The sequence below is a fragment of the Nyctibius grandis genome, chromosome Z, assembly GCF_013368605.1.
Source record: "Nyctibius grandis isolate bNycGra1 chromosome Z, bNycGra1.pri, whole genome shotgun sequence".
In the NCBI taxonomy this organism is placed as follows: Eukaryota; Metazoa; Chordata; class Aves; order Nyctibiiformes; family Nyctibiidae; genus Nyctibius; species Nyctibius grandis.
This window is the reverse complement of record NC_090695.1, coordinates 50,853,115-50,875,089: the sequence shown is the minus strand read 5'-3', so window position 1 is coordinate 50,875,089 and position 21,975 is coordinate 50,853,115. Positions and strand designations below refer to the sequence as shown.

The following is a 21,975-nucleotide window of genomic DNA, read 5'->3' as shown; positions in this document are numbered from 1 at the left end:
TGCAGAGCTTATTCTCCCTCAGGCACTCCACCCAAGCTTTGGGCTGGCTTTGCAACCGGCACCAAACTCTCGGTGTAGGCGCTATGCCATATACCCAGGAACACAGTGCTGTTGAGTTTGTGTGTTCACATAAGCCGCTGTCAGCCTCCTGCTTGCAGTATATCAGTACCTACTAATTATATTTCTTCCATATGTTGTCACTTAGGAGGCGACAAATTTCACCGCGTGTTACCATTTGGAAGTTTCCTAGGGCCTGTAGCAGCAACACCATTTGGGACAGGTCCTGAATGCAAACGATTTTTGAGCAGAGAAGGTAACAGGTCAGTGTCAAAGGCAAAGTAATTTGCTAGACTGGGATCCCTCTTCGCTGTCTCGGTAGGCAATGGCTTCGGAAAGACATTTGCGTTTGGTTAATTCATTTGGTGGAGCTCCTTATTGTTCAAGGCCAGGGACGCCGGCATGGGTGCCAAGCAGTGCACCTCTACTGCTAGCACAAAGGAAACAAGAAGTATTACAAGCGCCTTGCAGGCTCGTGTTTCTACTCAGCACGTTAAATATGCCAAAGATGAACAACGATCCACTTTCAAAACCCCATGAACACCTACTATTTTGGCTACTTCCCTCACTTGTGGGATCCCCACAGATACCCCCGCGCCCACGCACCGGCTGGAGTCACAAGCTACTGAGACTTCTAAGGGACTACTGAGTCCCTTACAGGTAACTCCAGCTCCTGCTTGGCGGGGCTGAGCCCCCGAGGAGGCCACACGGCTTCCCGCGCCCCCCCCCAAGGAACGGGCGCCATGACCGCCCCGGCAACTGTAACCCCCACAAACCCAGCCAGGGGGCCGGGGCTCAGCCTGGCAGCCCCCCCCCCCGTCCCCAAGAGTAAGAAAAGCCGCTCGGCACAACTCTGAAGGCAGGCGGCCGGCCCCAGCGCCTCCCTCAGGCGGGCGAGCGACCGCACCCACCGCGCTCCTGACAGGCTCCGCGGGCCGCCGGCCTCGCACCTCCCTTCAACCCCCCAAGCTAAGCAGGGCCAGCGCCGGCCGCCAACTGGGATGGGTGACGGCCTCGCCGCTCCCCCCAAACCCCCCTCCCCCGCCACATGGCGCGGAAGGAGGCGGCGGGCGCAGGCGCCGCAGCGCTCGCCTCAGCGCCATGGCCCGCGGGGGGCTGGCGGCTTTTCTCGGCGCTGTCGCTTGCCTTTGCCTCCTGGCCCCGGCGGCTGAGGGCTTCAAGAACAGGGGACCCAGCGTGACCGCCAAGGTGACTCTCGCCCGCGGCCGGGGCGGCTCCGCCGACGGGGCAGCCTCCCCGGCCGCCAGCCTGAGGTGACTCGGGATCGGTCGGTCGTGAGGGGGCCGCGGCGCCTCCTCAGCGGGCCCCCGAAGGGAGTGCTTTTCCTGCCAGCTCCGCGTCCTGTGTCGGCGGTCACTGAGAGGGTCGGGGCCGCCTCGCCGATTTTTACCCCGGTTGGTAGCGTACAGCTGGCCCCTTGCCGGGCCGGATTCCGGGCGGGAGGGAGGCCCCTGCGGCGGTCGGGTTTGAGGAGGCCTTGGACAAATGGCCTAATTTTCCCGTTTTATAAGTGTTTTGGGTTTTCTTTTTCAGTCCTTTTCGGCATGCTCCCTTTCTGTAGGCGCTGGCACACCTCACACGTTCAGTGAGCTAAGCCTGCCTCTGGCTCACAGCAATGGTAACTCCACAGTTCGTAATTACATCTGTGCTCCTGTGGTCTCTGCTGGAGCTGTGGGCAGTTTGGGGCAGCGTGGCAGTGCCCACGCTGCGCTGAGCTGTGGGGTTTTAACCACTCTAGGGCTCATTTGTGCTGTATTTATTTTTTACCCCCCCACCCCTTTGGTGAAACTCTTGGTGTTGTGAGCTGTCATTTTATTGCCTCCTTGTTTCCCACTCCCTCGTTGTTCCTGCCCGCGACAGGCTCGGGCACCTGCTGTGGGCTAAAGCCTAACCTGAACCACGTCACGCTTCAGAGTGTGCTGCCAGTGAAGCTGCGGACCAGGAGTCAGCGTGACTCGGCATTGCAGGTCTCCTTGCTGGGCAGGACGGGGTTTGAGCCAGAGGCACTTGGGGTAATTACAGATGGCACTGCCCAAGACATGGACTTGTGGGCCGTGCCACCTGGCAGCAGGATGGGGATGCACCTAGTTATCGCAACACACTGGCATCTCTTTCCAAAAGGTTTTTGCTGGTGCAGGAGGTGGGGTGTCTAGTCCAGCTTTGGATAAAGTAGGAATTAGATGTTTCTGCCCTCAAGTACCTTTCCACCTACACTCAAGAGTGAGTGCCGTGTTCTAGTGCAAGATGCCTGCACTAGTGAAAGCAAGACAGGGCAGCGCTGAGCAAGGGCAGAGCTGCTTCCTCTCACATGGCCTCAGCATCCTAAGCCGCAGGCTGTGCCTTTGTGTCTGAACTTCATTACCAGCATTGTCCACAACTGTCTACAGTTTCATTGCCATGGACTTCATGGATTTCTTTTTTTTTGGGGGTAACTCTCACATGCTTTGACCTCCAAATCATCTTCTGGCAATATATTCCAGTTTAATTATGCATAAAGTACTTTGCTTCTTCAGACCTTCTGCCTGGGATTCCAGTTCATGCCCTTTTCGGATTCTTACCTTGTGGGGTACACAGAATTGCAGTTGCCAGTTTTCCTTGTCCAAGCCAGTCATAACTTTATAGAGCTTATCAAATCACACCTGTTTTCTCTCTTACAGCTTGCATAGTTTTATTTAATCTTTCTTCATATAAAATGTATTCCACATTTGAGCATCTTTGCTTCCCTTTTTGCTACCTTTTTTGGGTTGGTTTTACCATTCTGCGGTAGAGAAGCCAGAATTACATGCAGCACTCAGGATGTGAACACACGGTACAGGTGTATACCATGGCATAATTATGCCCATCTGTTGTCCTTATCCATTTTTCATTATTTCTGACATTCCTTTTCTTTCTCTGACCTTCACAAGCCCAGAGCCAAACTTTTCATCAAACTGCTCAGGGTGACTCTAGATGTCTTTTCTGAGTGGTAGCCGATTTAGGACCCCTTGTTGTGGCTGTATAGTCCTCTTCCACATGCAATATTTTGCATTTATCAGGAGTTCATTTGTCATTATATTACCTGGTCTCTAGGAATCATGAGATCTTTCTTTCACAGTCAGCTTTTTTTTTTTCCCCTGAATAATTGAATACTCTTGGCCGTTTTTTCATTTTGATATACACCATCTTGTGTAAATTATATATGAATATGTTAATGAGAACCAGACACTCTCACTGGTGCACTCTTTCATTTCAGTCTTGAAATACTTCTTGCAAATTGCAAATAAGATTAAATATTTATATAAATATTAATAAGACTGAAAATTTATAATATTTTTTTTCTTTAAATGTTTTTGGTGAAGAATCTGGCCAGATATTTTCTGATATTTGAGACTGCTGTGTTGGCCAGCTCACTAGTGTCTACATGCCTATGACTTTCCAGAGAACTTGAGGAAATATGCTTAAGAGAACATGACTTCTCTATGAAAAAATGGCATCTAGGGCTACCAAATATTTCCGTATTTGATTTTCTGGCCAGAAATATGCACAGACACGTTATGTGGTGCATAAGTAGGAAGCGCAGAGCTTTCCAAAAATCACCAAGCGTGTAGCACAACTATGGGGAGAGCTAACAGGAAGACAGGAATTTATTGTTTGTTCACAAATGCAGAGTAAGCCGAAGCAACACTTTTTGGAAGTGCTGGGTTTGCTGCTTACGCGAGCAGCTCTGCCACGAATGAAGCCTTCTGGTTGGGTTAGGTTTACAATATATGATGGACTTGTCTTCATGTGCTCTGTGAAAGTGTTTGATGTTACTACAATCTAGGGTCACTGTTTGATAGCCTCGGTTGTGTTACTTGTATATGCTTATATATTTCAGGCAGTCCTTCTACTAGGACAACACTTCCAGGCAAAAGAAGGTGCATTTAGAAAATGTAGGTAGGCAATACCCCTTGCCTGCATAGCCCTGGCGGCAAAATTCAGAGAGGTATGTTTAGAAAAGTGCTGTGAAGTTAGTGAAAGTATGCTGTTAATGCTTTGGGAGCCACACATCTAAGAAGTATGTTATTCAGTGCCAAGTGCCAAGGAAATGAATGAGGTGTATCAAAAGGAATTTTATTTTCTTCATAGAGCTTTTATAGCGTTAGCCAAAAGTTCAACAGTCAAAGCCACGTGGAAGATCAAGAAACAGTAGAAATGTTTAGTAGGAGAGCGTGAAAGAAGCATTCACATTGGAGAGACTGTGGTCATTTATTATCATCATTGGACTAATTTCTTAGCGTTGCAGACAAGTAATATTTGGTCGAGCGCCACAAGGAACAGCAAATACCACATCATAGGAATACACATTGCTGTTTCCTAGAAGTTGTAATAGTCTTTATGTAACTTTTCAGAACTTCAAAATGCCTCATTTCCTGACAGCTGTTCCTATTTTCAGTAATTGTTGGAACATTTTTGCACATTCAAATATGCATTCATATATTCTGAACTATATTAAAATGCTTTATAACTCATTTGCCTTTTTGAAGTTGCTTTTTAGCAACATCCATGTTGAAGCTTTTAGGCAATCAGCTGAATAATCTGTCCTGGTTATTTCTCTATGGGGTTTGAGTTCCTGTTTAGGAAACTGACTCCTTGCTTCAGCCATAGGATTTTCTTCCCACTGTTTGTCAATTTAATGAAATTTAGGCTTTCACCTATACTTAATCACATACATACTAATACCTAGAACAGTGAAGATCATGAGTGGATAGCAAACTATGGTTTGTGGGGAGTGTCAGTATTATAGTTCCTTGTTACTGTTCACCACACTGGAATAGTATCATTGTTCTTCCTTTCATATTTCATCTTTTCTGTACAGCTTTAAAGGCATGCACGTCTGGGAAAAATCTTTCTGAACACTGCCTTAAAACTTGTGATACAGTAGTGTCACTGAGCCCTTAAAAGCAATAAGAATCAAAACATACAGTCACCAGTTCTTAAGCAGTTTTCTGCATAATCTGATTTTGGTAGCTCTGAAAGGATTTTTCTTAAACAGCACCCTCAAGAATTGAAGGATACTATTAATATAGACCAGCCAGAAGCAGTGTCTTACCACTTTATGCTTTCAAAAGCATGGCCTTTTTGTTGTGCTCATGTTTGTATCCTTTTGTTCTCTTCGCAAAAATATTCAGGTGTTCTTTGATGTGAAGATTGGAGACACAGATGTTGGCAGAATTGTAATTGGATTGTTTGGAAAAGTTGTCCCAAAGACTGTGGAGAACTTCATTGCATTGGCAACTGGAGAAGTACGTTTGCGGTTTTCTTCCACTGTGTACTCAAGTTCAGATTGGGAAGTAAATATTTGTTTAATGCTGTTTCAGTTGTGAGCTGTTGATCTGAATTCAGTGGAGCCAGTGCAAGAGTGCCATCCCCAACGCTGTGCACTGGTGTGTGTCTTCTCAGGTCCTTGGGGCTTGGTTCACAAGATGTAATTATGAGATGTTGGATATCACCACCTCAATCTGTCCCTGCCATGCAGATCTAGCATGTAGAGGTACTGTGGTCAGATACCAGTCAAATAAAGACAATGGCTTTGATCACCTGAATAGTACCTGCTTTGTACCAGTCCAGCCCAGATGCATTCACTTGCATGTCAGTTGAATTTGTTTCTTTTCAGTATTTGTCTCTGGTGGTGGTATATTCTGGCCATTCGCCACATGCGTATTTCCATATGACTGTATAGAACTGGATGTTTTATTCACTTAAAGAATTATTTCATTTTCTTAAGAGAGGATATGGATACAAAGGCAGTAAATTTCATCGTGTGATCAAAGACTTCATGATTCAAGGAGGAGACTTTACAGCTGGAGATGGATCAGGAGGTAACATGCTTAGTATCTTCCAGGTTGCCTTTCCTTTCTTCGAAAGTCTGCTGAAAAGATGGGCAAAATAGCATATACGCTCATTCTTTCAGCTTACATAAATGAAAAAAAAAATGTTTTAGAACATCTAGTACTTTTCCAAGCATCTTGGAACATAAGCTGCAATTATTTGAATTACCTGATTTTAAGTATGTGTAGAGCTCCCTTTGTCCTCGATTTTTGCAGATAGCTCTTTTCTGTCTGTGACTTGTCCCCGTTCAAGAAGCATGGCTTTGCGTGGTGGGCTGGAGGCATGTGACCAGCTGAGCTGCTCCTACAACATACTGTCTCCAAAAGATGGATGTCTCTGCCCTTCCCCTGCTCTGGCTTTGCGACAGTGCTCCTTCCCTGAGGCAGTCACTGATTGCATGTATACGTGAACCAATTCAAGTCATCCAGCAGAAAACTAATCCGTGATGAAACAGTGAATGCGTGTAGAGGGAAGGCAGGTAGGGAAGGAGTAGGCTGTCCTGTCTGCCCTCAGCTCAGTGGTTCTGTGGAACTTTCTGAAATGTGCAATGGGAGGGAATTTCAAAACAGGAGTAGAGAAATTAGAAAATGAGGATTATGCCCTCTCCTCTTTTTTCTCTTACTAAATTTAAAACCATAAACTTATTGGTGGTGTGAGTTCTGGCTGTGTGTATCACTTCTCCCTCCTCAGCCTCCAGAAGACCAGTCCACTAAGGAGGGCCATCCCAGTGCAGCATCTCCTGCATTGCATGCATTCTGGCTTCTGATCTCTTCCTTTACACACATGTTCTTCACATGCTATGATTTGAACTGTCTGCATACAATGTTAGTGATTTCCCTGCTGGGACAGAATGGAAAACAGACATTCCTTTTCTTGCAGCCAACACTGGGGAAGGCTAAAATACCAAAGACACAGTTTTAGCATTAAAGGTAGGCAGTGTTTGTTTGCCTGCTAATACTGTTTATTGGGATAGTATCTGTCGGTGTTGGGAGCAGTGTCCCCATTGTGCTAGGCACTGTACAAATAAAGAATGAGACAGAGAGCCTTCTCTTTTCAAAGTGATGGTGGTTTAAACATGGCTCAAAAGTTTTATCTTCTGAACTATTTTAGAAACACCAAAATCCTTATGTAATCATCGAACAAATCCACACCAAGTCTTTTAGGCGAACTTCCATTTGGTCTTCATATATTTCTACATGTGTCTAAAGCAATTTCTTATTAGGAGGAAAAGTTGTAAAAGGAAAGACTAAAATTGTCACAAAACATGGCAACCTTATTTTTAGTGGCCATAGTTACATAATTTAAATTTGTTGAACAGGGTGAAGTATATTGTTGTTCAGTGCTGTATGCAAGCAGAACCTTTGAAGGTACTCAGCTTGCTTGTTAAATACAAAGCATAAAGCATCATCAGCTTTAAATATTCTCTCCTTATATGTGGTGTTTTAGCTTATCTTTTTCTTTACATACAAAATGCTTTTAGTGATGGAATCACTGATGATGGAACAGTGATGTTGCAGAGCTTATTCAAACAATGTATCTTCAAGTCCTGAATTTATACTTTGTTTTTCCCACTTTTTAACAGAAAGGGGTGGGTTTTTTGTTTGATTTTTTTTTAAAGTTTGCTTTCTTATTTTGTGTCATAGGAAGAAGCATCTATGGAGAAAAGTTTCCAGATGAGAACTTCAAGCTCAAACACTATGGAATTGGATGGGTTAGCATGGCTAATTCTGGCCCAGACACCAACGGATCCCAGTTCTTCATCAGTGTGACAAAGCCTTCCTGGTTAGATGGAAAACATGTAGTATTTGGCAAAGTCCTCGATGGAATGGTAAGCTAAAAGTAGTGGCAAGATTAATCTGAGAAAATCTGGACAAATTCTGCTGCGTTATATCTGTGTTAGCGTAACTTACACCATTGTGGTTCAAAACAATTGTACATGATAGAAAATGATTGTGAAGAGCCTGGAGCTGGACGATGTAGAACTGAAATAGCAAATGGTGACTGCAGAATTGGAAACTTAAATCATGCCTTTGGCTTTCACAGTTCTTGTTTCAGACCTCTAACCACTGAAATCAACACTGACACCTTTGCAGATTACAAATGGAATAAGTTCAGGTTCCCCTTTCAGTAACGCTGTTAGCTATGAAATAATTGTGTTTCTACAAGCTAAAATCTAGTTTTGTATAGCGTTTGCTAGTTACAGATAACACTTTCACTGTTAGGGTTTTTAGAAGCATGTGAATGTTTCACTGTTAGGGTTTTTAGAAGCATGTGAATGTAAAGTATACAAACACATATATTCAGATCTCTTTAAAAAGAAAAAAAAAACTAGTTAATTCCCTTAAACTATACACAGCTGCACAACTGATCAAAGGCCAACCAGAATTTAAGTTTAAAAGTGATTGTTCCAACTGATTTTACTTTTAGTGGTTTTCCTTTTAAATTATTCCATTTAATCTGTATTTTGAAATGAATGGGGGAAATGTGAACTGCTGCACCGACCAGTTCTTTGAGGAATTTGAAAATCTCATCAGAACACTTGCCCCCTACTCCCATATTCATATTGAATTCAATTCTCATGAGCTACAGTAGTAGCTGAAATTAGTAGCCAAGGAGAGACTTAGGCTAAGTTTTAGTTTAGTTAGATTAATGGACAAATATCCAAAGCCAGGTAGTCAATATTCCTAACTTAATTCTGTCCTTTAAAAATACTTTAATTAGTGGGGCTGTTAGTTTACCTGTACCTGTCTGACTGGAAGGCATGGTACCACACAAAATCTGTGTGTGTGTGTGTGTTATACTAAAGGTAAAAGCAGTCATCAGATTTCTTGAAGCGCAGTTATGCTGTACAATTATAAAAATAATTACTGCTCATCCTTTATGATATCTGGATTCACTTTCTGCTCATAGGCTACAGATAGACACTGTATGTGCTAGGTCGATCAGCTGAAAGGATATTTCAGTTGCCCCTTCATAATATTTTTGTTGGCTGAAAGTTTTTATAGAAGGGCAAACAGCCTTCCCTGTGGTTCTGTAAACTGTGTATGGGTTGCAGACTGGCACAACTGTTAATGTGGAAAAAAAAGTCCTGTGGGAACTCAACAGGGTAAAGGTCTTAGTTCAGAAGTTGCTTAATAAATAGTAATGCTAGGAGCACTTAGTAGTTTACCTGGTACCAGCCTTGAGCCACTGGAGTTTTCCTTGGCTAAATGTAACTCTTTTTTTTTTTTTTTTCATTTTTCCTTTTAACAGTCTGTGGTGCACTTGATAGAACTCCAGCAGACAGATGAACATGACCGGCCCCTTCAAGACTGTGTGATTGTGAACAGTGGCAAAATAGCTGTAAAAGAACCATTTGTAGTTGAAGTAGGCGACTGGTGAGACCAACAGTCAGAATGGAGAGTAAAATTTAATCACCTTTCTTTAAGGCCTGTTTTTGACCAATCTCAACTATCCATTGAGTTTTCTCCTCAAAATATATGAGGCTATATTTAGACAATACTTATAATTTGCCAAATATATAAAAGATGTGACCATTTCTATAACTTGGTGGAGCTGTCTCTTCTTGAAATTCAAGACATATTCCACCAAATCCTAGATCTTGCAGAAAAAGTCTTACATGAAAAATTTTAGCAGTACTTCTGTTTTTTTTCAAGGTTTGAAATACAGTCATTTTGTTCTCTTCGGAAATTTTTACAATATTTGTTTCTGCCTTTTCAACTGAAAATATTATTTTCTGTAACAGTATCAGCATTTTTAAAAATGAAAAAAAAAAAAGTAAAATACAGAAGTGTTTTGAATAAATAAACTTTGGTTCCAAATAAATACTTAATGAAGAGCTTTTTTATTTTGCCCCCGCCAAGGCCTTTTTTCTTACCTCAGTTGATTCTGCAAAATATGCAGAGGATGCTGCTTTCCAGGAAATGAGGTTGTAAGGTTAGAGCAGGGATGGTAAATTTCTCTAATCTGAATGTGTCAGATAAAGTCTCTGCTGTCTTTCAAAAAAGCCACAGTATTCAGATACAATCCTGTAATAAAGAAAGAGCAGCTCTGTCTACTGTTAAATAACATCATCAGTTAGAAACTCATTAAAACAGAAGGGTCCTTGTTACACAACACAGTGAACTTTATAACACCTAGCTAATGTTACTTATGATAAAGCTTAAATGCTTTTTCTTGCAGTTTTGCTGTATGTCAGAGATGCAACTTCTATTCATTATTTTTGTAATGCTTCTTAAATAACTCTTAAGCTAAGTCAAGTGGTAGCTTTTAAACAGGGTCAGTATAAGGTACCACTTAGAGACAGCTGTTTTTGTTAGGCTCTTTAATGAGCTACATAGTACACCACAGGAAAGAGATGTGGATTTTTTTGTCTTGAGTTTCCAGTGTTTTAGAACTCAAGCCGGAAGAGCCGATGCCAAGACCTGATGAAGGATTCATCCACCTGCACAGTAGGCAGCACACCGCTTATCTTTGTAGTGACTAGTTTCCTGAAGGGTGTCCTGGAGTCCACATGAGGTATCCAGACTCACGAGTGGTGCAGGGGAAGCGTGAGTACTTCAGCACAGAGCTTGTAGGTACCTACTGGCACCCCCCTGCCAAGGAAGGAGGAAAACGCTGTGGGCAGGGATTTGTCCTGTCATTTGTAGTTACAGGGGTGCTTCTGCTGGTTCACCATCCACAGTCCTGGGGCCTCTCCTGAGGGTAAGTACTGACACTTTTTTCCAGAGACGTGTGAAAGGATTACTGTCCTTTTTAAAACGGAGGTAGAGGAGAACTTGTCAAGGGCCTCTAAATTTGCCTAGTACTAGGCAATCAGACTTCCATTTTACCCCTGTTCATTTTTCTTTTTACTGACTTTAAAATTCTCTGAAAAGGAGCACTGGCAAGCAGTGTTAGGCAGTAAGAGTGAGAATGCCTCAGACTCCCTCACCCAAATAGCTTCCTGCTAGTAGCTGAAAGCTTTCCTGGAGGTTCATCCTGCAGAGAGTGTGGAGAGTTCTGCTACCTAAACAAGTGCTGCAGTCACCAGCTTACCTTTTATACAAGTCCCAGCTTTTCACCATCCCCAAGCACCTTTAAAACAGATTTAGTAGCCAGCAGGAGGCAATCCATGCGTTTGCAGGATCAGACTTCTGTTTGTGTCTAGCTTTGCCATTATTGCTTTTGTGCAACATGCCCTTCTTCTGGTGAGCCTAATGACTTACTGGCTGTTCAATTACACTGAATTTTTTCTTCCAATACATAAACTTTTATAAGCCCAGCATGTTCAGTTAGCATGGTGCTGAGAGTTTTAGATGAGCAGACACCTCGGTATTTTCTCATGCTTCATGTGGAGATACCTGTGAGACCCATCTCTGATGACACAAGCCCAGAGAAATATCTTGTTTAAATAGAAACCTACAAAAAGTACACTGAGGCAGTACATTCATGTTCTAGTAATTTATTTTGTAATGTACACATACATTTTTTGTAAAGCACACATACAAATTTCCAGTTAAATCTGAACAAATACATATATAAGTCTATATATATATGTGTATCAGTTTTAGCTTTATCATTTTACTACTTAATCATATTCTTGCTTTAAATCACCACAGAGTTGTATGCTGTGACTTATAAAATGTTAAGATATGGAATACAGTCTGCCAGTTGATGGGAAGAGTAAACATACACACAGATTAGATGCCATAACTGAATGGAGATGCATAAATACCATGTAAAATCTTCTGGAGATAAAATAATTTCAGCTGAAATCTAGAAAATTTCCTGAGAGAGCGCTATGGTATTTCAGAATGAGGAAGCATGTTTTCCAATAGGAACCCTCCATACACTTCCACTGGCTCTTTTCCAACCTGATAGTAAGGAGCAGATTCAAAATAATTTAAGAAAAATTAACAAAATAGTTTAAGTTCCTTTCAGTTTCTTCTCGCTTTACATTTTTTTTAATGGCAATTTCTCACACACTCTCTTCAGTGCCAGCACTTCTAATCCATCCACTGCCAGCAATGGGTAATGTGCTGGGAAAAATCCTGGTGCAAAAAGGTTTAGTGTAATTCATGATAGAAATTATAGAACTAATTAGTAAAGCTTTCAGTTCTTTTCAAAGGTTAGTGTAATTCAGTGCATGACTTTCAGCTTTTAGTGTTAAATAGTTAGAGCACGTCAATATATAGAAAGTATAAATAACTTCAGGCCTGTTGTTTCCTTATCTTTTTTTTAAAAAAGCAGCAATTGTAGTGACATTGATTTTATTTAAAAAGATAAAATGCTTGAACTTAAACTGACGCTGTGCCTCTTGAGTCTGAGCGTAATTTTCACATCACAGAATTTTATTCCTGTTAATTCCATTAAACATGACTCGGAGACTTGATTCAGCTTCTTCTAGCCCCACGTCACTTCTACCTGGGCAGTAAATGAGGATAAAATATTCCATGTAGAATGCCTTCTATAACTACGTTTGGAAAGTCATCTGAAAAAAAAGAAAAAAAAAAAAGAAAATACCTTGCTTTTGTATCTATGTCAGTACAATATAAATGTTTTTGTGAAACTTAACTAGGTAAGGCCTTGTATGATTTGGGTTACTGCATCACTCAACTATTTACCCATGTAGGGGATGTGCTATTAGTAATGCTGTTTCAGCACTAAAGCCACTTCAGTGTAGTGCTGGGCATTGCATGCATGCGCTGCCAGATTTGTAGCTTATTGATTTAAAGGGATGTTCTAATACTTAATGCTGCTAGGCTCCAGCTCTTTATCTGAATCTTTTCTCACAAGGAAGATGGATTACACTGGCAATTCAATTTCTAACAAAATCTCAATATACTTGAAGGAATTCCAAGACTGCTACTGGGAATACTTCAAAGCTGTTTTTCCATTGTGGTTTACAGCAATGTTTAGACTGAAAAGACTTGAGGATGCCTATACAATCAGAGATTATTATTTGAGGCAGGAAGATTTCAGGCTGTCTAATCAACATAAAATGTCACATGTTACAAAAAGTCACCCTATAATATCTGAAGGAAAAAAACCCCACTATGTTCTTACCACAGAACAGAGGAAACTGGGACTTAATTTTCATCTTAAATTTAGCATGAAAGAATTACCTGATAAAACACAGTAATAGATCCAAACAGAGGAATGGCAGGATGTACATTACTGAAGTGAAAACATTTTTCAAATGCTCCTGCACTTTTGATGAGGGGTTTACTTAAATCACTGGGCATTAAGAGTAAGAATTTCTGATCACATCTGACGATCTTAAAATTGCTAGTACACTAGGAAATGGGTTAGCCTAGAGAAACAGACTGTGGTACAGAACTTTCCATGCTAATCAAATCTTTCCTTCACCTATCAGCCTACAGGATATTCGGAAGGGGAGAGGCAACTTATATAAAAATCATTAGATACTTGACAAATTAAATCACCTAATGTGTATGGGAATTAGGTTTTGCTCCTAATTCTCTTGGTAAAATCATTTTGGAGGTAAAAACATTGAGCAAAAAGTAGATTTGGACCCGGTAAGAAAAAAAATAATCCTTATTAGCGTAAAGTTGTTATCTCATAGGTATTAATAAGGTGATTCTAGTGTATTAAAGATGTTACAGACAGAGATATTTTAGGATGTTTTAATGAACTGCAACCTCCACCATAGACAATGCATGCATAATTCTCCCCAACTTCTCGTAGTATGTCATCATTATAAATTAGTTGTTAATATTTTGAATCCAATAATGATTCCTCAGGTCCTGCAAGCTCAGCTATCCCAAATCACCCTGTTAGAATAACCCTATGCTGTTGTCATTAATGTTATTAAAAATACACTTTTAAACGCAATCTGATGCTTTCCTTCTAAATTAAATCCTGCAGTTCCAGAAACCAGTTTTTACTGGTTCTTCTATAACATACAGTATATATAGGAAAATAACTATTGATTAAAAAAATGATACAACTTTACAGCATCAGATTTACTGTGAGGCTTTGTTGCTTAAAAAAATCAAGCATATTAATTTAAGTTAAATGTATAAATGCACCGAAGCACAGTCTTGCAGATCTGTGATACTTACATGGCTTAAGGAATTGTCAGAACAATTTTCAAACAAGTGGCAGTAAATCTGAGATTCCATTTTTTAGCTTCTGAGGTATCATTTTCAATTTGCAGCATTTTAGATTTTACCTTAATTTTTCTTCAAAATAGTATCTAATATTTTTTTCCCACCCTTTCAAAAAGAAGTGGCCACCTGACACAAAAAGTGACGTGCTCATGCACTCAGACTGTCTTAGATACATCATTAAAATGTGAGTCTGAAAATCAATGAGGTTTGTAACTGTGAATCTTATTTTTGGAAAGTTGCCTTGCAGCTCAACAATGCTTAAAGTCCAGTCATTAGAATAATGACAAGACTGTATTTTAAAAAGACAAGTAACAGTGCCGTGAGGGGGAAAAAAATTGTTCTTTGAGTATTATGTTCCAGAAACAACTATTTATTTCATTGAAAACCCACAGATCCACAATTTCCTATTTTATGGGAAGATGAACAGAGGCATCCCTGTATGCTGGAAAGACTAATGCCACTTCTGATCCAAACAACTGTCACAGTTCACTTTCTTCAAAGTGCACATACAATGAATAGTTACTTGCTAATGGACACTTCTGGTCATAGTTTGAACAACCTTGGCTGCTTTCAGAGTCTGTCAAAGTAAGAACTGATCTGAGAGAGAAAATTTTAGAATGGTCATCTATATTTTCTCTGTGCTGCCAACTAAAAACAAAGAAGAATGAAAGGCAATAGTAGTTATGCAAAAATTTTGTTTCTTTATAACTAGTAGAGCCTCTAGACTTACAACTTGGTTTTCTTCTTCCTTTTTTAAACTACAACTCACATTCTAATTTGTGTTTCAATGCATTAAGTTAAAGATTAACTTGCGAATGAATTTGATGTTTTAGGATCTTCAAATACAAAGAATATTCACCTGCCGTATTAAATTCTAAATATTGTGTGTCAAAGCCAAAAAATGCCTGGCAAAAGCCTGAAAAGTCCTTTGTTTCACATGTCATTAATAAGGCCCACTTAATATTTAAACATGTCACGCATGAGAAGAGGCTTTTATCTTAATCCAAGTAAAGCACTACTTAAAAAAGTAGCTACAAAATTCATTATAAAGTTCCTAATGATTTCAAGAAAAGGAAGCTTAGCCTTACTCAGGGTACACATAAGGGAAGGAAGATAAATACCATAACAGAACTGCAAAATCTTGAATAGGAGTCTTACAGCAAAACCTTACATGTGGCCTGGAAACATTCAGCACTGTCTTCATTTTTCAGGGTAACGTATATGACATCCATTTTCTCTCTCAGGAATGGTATGGAATTAAATGATGTTCATAATTTACACTCTGCTCTCGAGGAATCCAAGTTTGCAATTAAGAGGAGCATTAAACAGTTAAGATTAAGACATGCAGTGTAGCTTACTCTAAGTATTAGTATAGGCAGCATGTGGACCAACTTTTAGACAGAGGTAGCTCTGTGGGTGCCTCTGTATTACTGTTGTCACTTGGGTCAGGAGTGACCTCGTGAAGTGACCATCTGCCCTTACTGTGCGTCAATTTTGTGATCTGCACTCTAGCCTCAAATGGGCATTCAGTCCACGTGACCAGACGAGTGCGAAGTCAAAGTGAAAACTGAACGACCCTGTAATGTGTCTTCCAGTGTGGACCTTGGTCACACAGGACCTCTGCACTCGCTGTTTCACACTACATCTACAACTTTAGGTTCACTAAGACTCCATAGGGTCATGTTGGGCCACACTGCTAGCTAGAGTAGACACTGCCTGCAAGAGAGACTATTTCACCCTCTCGAAATATATGAGCCTAGTCCCTATGGTTTTGAAAAACAGCTTGAAAAAACAACAGAATCACAGGATGGTTGCAGCTGGAAGAGACGACTGGTGGTCATCTGGTCCAACCCCCTGGTCAAGCAGGGACACCTAGAGCCAGTTGCCCGGGACCATTTCCAGGCGGCTTCTGAGTATCCCCAAGGATGGAAACTCCACCACCATTCTGGGCAACGTGTGCCAGTGTTCAGTCACCCTCAGAGAGACAAAGTATTTCGTGATGTTCTTGTCCTGCCACTCGGCACCACTGAAAAGAGCCTGGCTTTGTCTTCTTTAGACCCTCCCTTCAGGAATTTATATATATCTTGAGAAAAATCTCAAGGAAGTACGCTTCATTGGCTAAGAAACTCCAAGCGAACAAGCGTTTCCTAAATTTGCTCTTAAAAATGTCATGATTTTCAAGGCAGCTCAAGAACCTGACTCTTGATTTCAACACAGTATTTTTGTAAAATCAAACAAAATGCCACATTAAAAAAACTTAATTTGCAGCTCTGGGAGAAAATTCTCCCTTGGAAGTGTATTACATTTTTAATACAAAATTTAGTAGAAATAACAGTTCGAACAAGTAAAAACACAAAACTCAGAGGAACACACTACTAAAAATGGTATTTTTTTTCCTGCTCACATTTAATTTAAGACAGAGGGTAAGATCCCTGAATTAATAATGCAAGGAACTTTTTATTAAAAAAAAAAGAAAAATGGTATATAACAAGCTATTTCAAACACTCTCTTGAACCTTGTATTGAGATGAAGGCTAACGTAAATGTCCTGTGAAACACATCAATTATACTTAAAGTATACGTTCTTTTTTTTTCGCCCATAAAGAGCTCTAGAGGTTATAAACGATAAGAAATAGTAATAATCCAAATGGAAATACAAACATGCTTGCAGCAAATCGACTGGTGTTTAGGGAAAAAGCACTTACGAAGGACTGGGCCTCTTAAGTTCAAATCCTTCACGCAAAACAGCCCGAAGGGCCAACAAGAAAAGAAAAGCAATGATGTTCTTTGTCTTTTGATTTGAATTCTCAGTAGGTTTGTCTGAGAACAACTCGGGGAGAAAATTCCACCCTTTTATAAATCACCCACCCCACTTAGTGTTTTAATGGTTTCTTACACAAGAACTATCGTTTTATTGGCAGGTTATTAGATTCTGGACCAGTGTCATTTGACTAGGCCGGTATTAATAATAATGTGGTTTATGCGGTGCAGGGTCAGATCAGTAAAGCGCTGTTAACAGATGACAGGTTTGATTACCGTTGGCTTTAGGCAAGACATATGGATCCCTTAGGAACAGCAGCACAGGCTGGTGGGACAGTTTGCTGGAAAGGTCAAGAACAGGGATGTCAGTATCAAGGAACAGCAAACAGACTATTCTACAAACTAGCTTTGATAAAGTGAGGTGGTCAAGCAGCGCAGGAGCCATGCTGGTGCGTTTCTGCACACTAGCGCTGCCCAAAAAGGGCAGGCTCCATCTCCTGGCAGCAAAGCTCGCCGCTCCTCAGCCACACAGTGAAACCAATCAACGTGAAATTGGAGGTGAAGGGGCTGCATCCAGGAGGTGTGGCTTGCAGCTGGCTTTGAGACCTCCTGATCCTGCTCTGCTCCCTGGTACTTGGTGTAATGCAGGCTACAAAATCACTTACAACCAGGCTCCATGGTCTACAGACTCTTCAGGCCACCAAACAGACTGTAAATTTCACCGCATTCTTCAAGCCCCCAAAGTGGTTGCTGTACACCTCACCCATGGAGAGAAAGTCCTTGGAAGCCTCTCACAGGGCTGTTTCCCACCCTGATAACAGTACAGACATCCTCCCCCAGCCAGCACCAGCCCTCTCCGCTCTTCGCTGTACATACACGTGCCAAATAGTGCAGCCAGGTACATACAATGTGCTGTCAAACGCATAGGGGAGAACCCAAACCTCCAATTCCTTCTGCTAAATCTTCTTGCTACGGAAAATACACTTCAATGGGTAAAAAACATGCCTAGAAATACTTCAGAGCTAGCAGTATTCTATTAGGGTTTTGTAAGGAATTTCTCAATAACTGAGCATAACAATGCTCAGTTTATGCTACAAATGGATGGATCTAGCAGAGCTGATGAAACTAGCCATAATATTTAACAAACACATCTAATTTTAATACTAAACTACTGCTCTTTTGTCAAGTGCAAGGAACAAATACAGGAAATGCCAATAATTTCAAGTAGTTTATTCATCTGGTGTCCTAGAAAGAGGAGGAATCAAGCTCACCTTGATTCTTCAGATTCTGTTTCATCAAAAGAGCTGTGAGTAAAGTGAGAGGAAACTTTGGTTACAACAAAATTAACTCTACAATTAAAAAAAAAAAACCAAATCCTTTAAGAACCAGCAAAGGGAGCAACCTTCTTCTGGTCAGTAGCTGCATAATGCGGTGCGATGAAATGAACGTGGAGGATCATGTTATTTTACAACCACCACTACTTGGAAATGACAGTATCCATTTTACTGTAACAGATTCACAAGCCTATCTATCTGTCTATCTATCTATCTATCTATCTATGAATGAAGTGATGAGGGTATTGGCTGATGTCATTAACTACAAGTGAAAACTACAAGTCTGTCAGCTTCCAAATCACTCTGGGGACTGCCCTGGGCCGTAGACACCTACGAGTGTAAGAGGGCCTCAAATTATTTCCACTTTTTTCAGCTCGCTTTCTCTCCACTGCAGATTCATACAGCCTCACCCAAAGTGGAAAAGAGCCGCAGAGCTTTCTGAGGAGCAAGTTCTGCTGACACTGCTGGACTTCCCAACTTTGTCAGCTTGCACAGTGAAAGAAATTATTCTCTCTACAAACCTTACAGCTGCAGATGGTAACAGAATTTCGGTTACACTGTTTTGGGTATTTCTGAAGTCATTACACTCATCATAATCATACTAAGATTCCTTTCTCCCTGATCAAGAACCCTTCCCAGGGGAAGGGCTATTGGACCGTTGAGGTGGATGTCATCAGAAAGGTGAGAGACCCCATTTTCAAACACACAGAGATCATAAAATGATCGCAGAATGAACTTCTACTTTGTCCAGACACTATGACCATAAAACACACGCAAAGGCTTTCTATGCAACTTCAGTGAGTGTTTATGAGTATCTTACAAAATTTCACTTCAGTAGATACTTCAAGATCTATGAGAAAATCGTATTTTTCTCATCTAAACTCTCCTTTGCTTTCCAAGAATATTACATTAAACCTCACTTCTGTCTTTGAACAGGCTGGATTTATTTTACCGCCTTTTCGGGATATGTAAACATACTTAACATGAACCTAAGGCCCATTCATTTTACAGCGTTAGAGTTGGCAGCAAGACCATTTTAAGTCAATGGAATTGCATCAGCACTGAGTGGACGTGGGCCTTTTGGCCTCCATGTATTTTTCAGTAAATGAGAGCTTACCCACAGCTTTCTGCTTTTGGCAAGGTAGGTACATGGCGAACGTTCAGGAAATCAAGAAATATTTTAGGGAGCTCTTCATTTTCTAAAATGACTGTCTGTAAAAAAAAAAAAAGGCACAACAGAAATCTAAGATTTTTTAATATTTTAGCTATCGCACACTTTTATTCAAGCTACCAAAACATTTCCCACTTGCAACAGTTTTCAGTTCTCCATTTTTTTACACCTATTTTGGAGTGCTTCATTTCAATAAGAAAACCACAGTTCTTAATGAATCACATATAAATACATTCAGCTTATGCTACTACATTCTTTTTCACCTGCCGTCACTGTGCCAAGCTAGATGCCTCTCAAGCAAAGGTGTCTGATTCTGGAACTAAGTTATTGGCACTCTTATTTGTGAATAAAATTCTGTTTATTTAAAACATAAAATAAAGCAGCTACAGCTCAGTGCTTTCACTTTAACCTCACAGAAGATTCCTATCTGGCACATCAGTGGAAAAAGGAAGTCTCCACTTGGTGCAATTTTATTAATGCCTGCCTTGGTAAATGCTAATAAGAGGAACTCTTTTCTTGGCTTGACAGATCAGCTTACAACGTACTCCTTGTATCCACGCTATGACTTGTCGTGATAAAGCTCTGACCAAAGAGCTGCTGGCTAGACCTGCCACATGCTTCCACAGCAATGACATAATGGCCAGACTCCATCCTCCTTCGTTTTTCCATTGATGAGGTGATTTACTATTTTCAGCAAATTTATTACAAGTACACTTAAAAATATGTAGCAAATAAATGAGATGCTTAAGTGCATGTTCATCTTGAAAGAATGACTTTTAAAGGAAACAACAGATCTCTGACAGTTTCATAGAAGCAGACCAAGAATAATCGTCCATCTTCAATTTTCACAAGGCAAACAAAACAGTTCATAAATTCAATCAATGTCTCACCTGAAAGATTAAGCCCTGTTTATTTACTGTTCATACTGTCATACATTCTGATAACACACGTACTTCACATGCAAATGAAAGCCACAAGGTCTTCCCTAAAGAGGTTTCCTTCATAGAGGCCTGATCTGGACTGAATGTATGCATGGAAGAAATGTCCCTAGATTTATAGATAAAACAAGTGTTGTACAAGTAAAGCTATCCACGTTCATCCTGTTCATTTTCACACCCTGTGTTAGAAGAAACAAACCTAGAGAAGAAACAAGACTGGTGATGGGAAGAAACATTACTCTGCTTACATTCAGGAGATAACTTAGTCCTGCATGTATATTCTTTTACATTACAGATTCTCTAGGGAGACGCAACGGTATGTAGCAGATGACATGATCACAAAAAAAAAAATAGGTTGGAAGAGACATCTAGAGGTCATATAGATTTTACAGCAGGTTTTATAGCAAATGGTTTGGTTATTTGTGTAATGAAAACCCAGGTAGTGTAAAAATTACATAAGATGTGCATAGACTTAAGAGAGAAACACATCTGAAAACAGAGATATTTGAGAACTGGTTCTTTTTTTATGTTACATCTGCAAATCTGAATTCAGAGACTACTTTTCCTCAACAGCTGAGGCCACCACTAACAAGTCTGGAAAAAAGAACAGGGAAAATGCAGCTTTTGAACTTTTCTGTTCTAGATTTTAACAGATGTAACAAACAGGGAGGTCTGAAATGTTGGCAAGTATTAAGCCTTTCAGTTCACCTCTGTATGAAGATGCTGCATTAAAAAATGCCACTTCATTTGCATTCTGCAAAATCAGCACCCTGCTGTTGCAAAATTTATCCTGTTCTGCATTCAGGTTATACACAGAAGGAGGGGTGGAGGTGGATGTATATTCAGAGGGTGTGTGAATTGCATAACAATGCATATGATTTGCTCAAATAAAATCATCTTACTAACTATATGCAATGAAGAACTGCAAAAAGTTCCATAATGTTTAAGGGCATCCAACACTTACATGCAACTTCATACTTACACCTCCTGACAGGTTTTTCCAAAAGTTGAGCTGCCTGCTGAGGCTGCTGAACAGACCAGTGATTGGCAGGGAAGAAGAGAGGGATACATCACTGCATACAAGGGAAACTCCTGACAGCTCTTACAAACCTAACTGTTTCTACTTCCACTCACTCCAGATTAATATCTCATTCTATCATCTCTTTTGGTTTTTTTTTTCACGATGTGTAGCACATCAACTCTGCTAACCCTGCCCCAACCAAACATATTTCACAAAAAGATGTAAGCAAATAGCATTTGGTTTAGTGTGTTAATCCATGTAGTTTGTTAACTGTCAGTAACTTCTGTTCTGGTGATCAGTAAACTTGAAAATGCAGAATTTGCAGAGAAGCAAAGTCAATTTTGCACTGCACTGTATTTTGGATGCCACCTCTGTTGACTGGGAATTTTGTCACTTCCAGAATTTTATGAAGGGAGGAATGACTGCATTGAACAAAGGAGGATTTTTCAACTGATGTAATGTAATGTGATATGCATTTTAAGGCATCAAAAAATAAATGAAGGTACAAGTAAATTATACTAATAAGGGGGCAAATTATCTTCTGGCTTGACTTCATTGGCTTTGATACAAAAAAGGGCTAGCACATCACCCAGCCGTTTAGTATACATGGTAGAAACCAAAGGAAAAGACAAAAAAAAAACGGGGAAAAAAACCCCAAAAAACCCCAACCAAACAAAAAACCCCCAGCCACACTGGATTAGGTGTTTTTG

General features: G+C 40.5%; 2 protein-coding genes across 2 annotated transcripts in view; one reads left to right on the top strand and one right to left on the bottom strand.

Moving 5' to 3' along the window:
* Positions 1–1,105: 1,105 nt before the first annotated feature.
* PPIC (peptidylprolyl isomerase C) lies at positions 1,106–9,696 on the top strand. The gene is given in 6 exon segments (XM_068422298.1): positions 1,106–1,150; positions 1,153–1,266; positions 5,229–5,342; positions 5,825–5,918; positions 7,572–7,756; positions 9,181–9,696. Coding segments are annotated over 6 exon segments (681 nt in total). The 3' UTR covers positions 9,310–9,696.
* A 1,659-nt stretch (positions 9,697–11,355) lies between these two features.
* Positions 11,356–21,975, bottom strand: part of SNX24 (sorting nexin 24) — a 99,545-nt gene continuing 88,925 nt past the window's right edge. Inside the window, exons 4-7 of the mRNA XM_068422830.1 lie at positions 19,253–19,347; positions 18,073–18,105; positions 17,078–17,142; positions 11,356–12,400 (exon numbers count right to left, since the gene is read on the bottom strand). Coding sequence (XP_068278931.1) covers positions 12,330–12,400; positions 17,078–17,142; positions 18,073–18,105; positions 19,253–19,347 — 264 coding nt within the window. The 3' untranslated portion in view covers positions 11,356–12,329. The remainder of the gene's footprint in view (positions 12,401–17,077; positions 17,143–18,072; positions 18,106–19,252; positions 19,348–21,975) is intronic.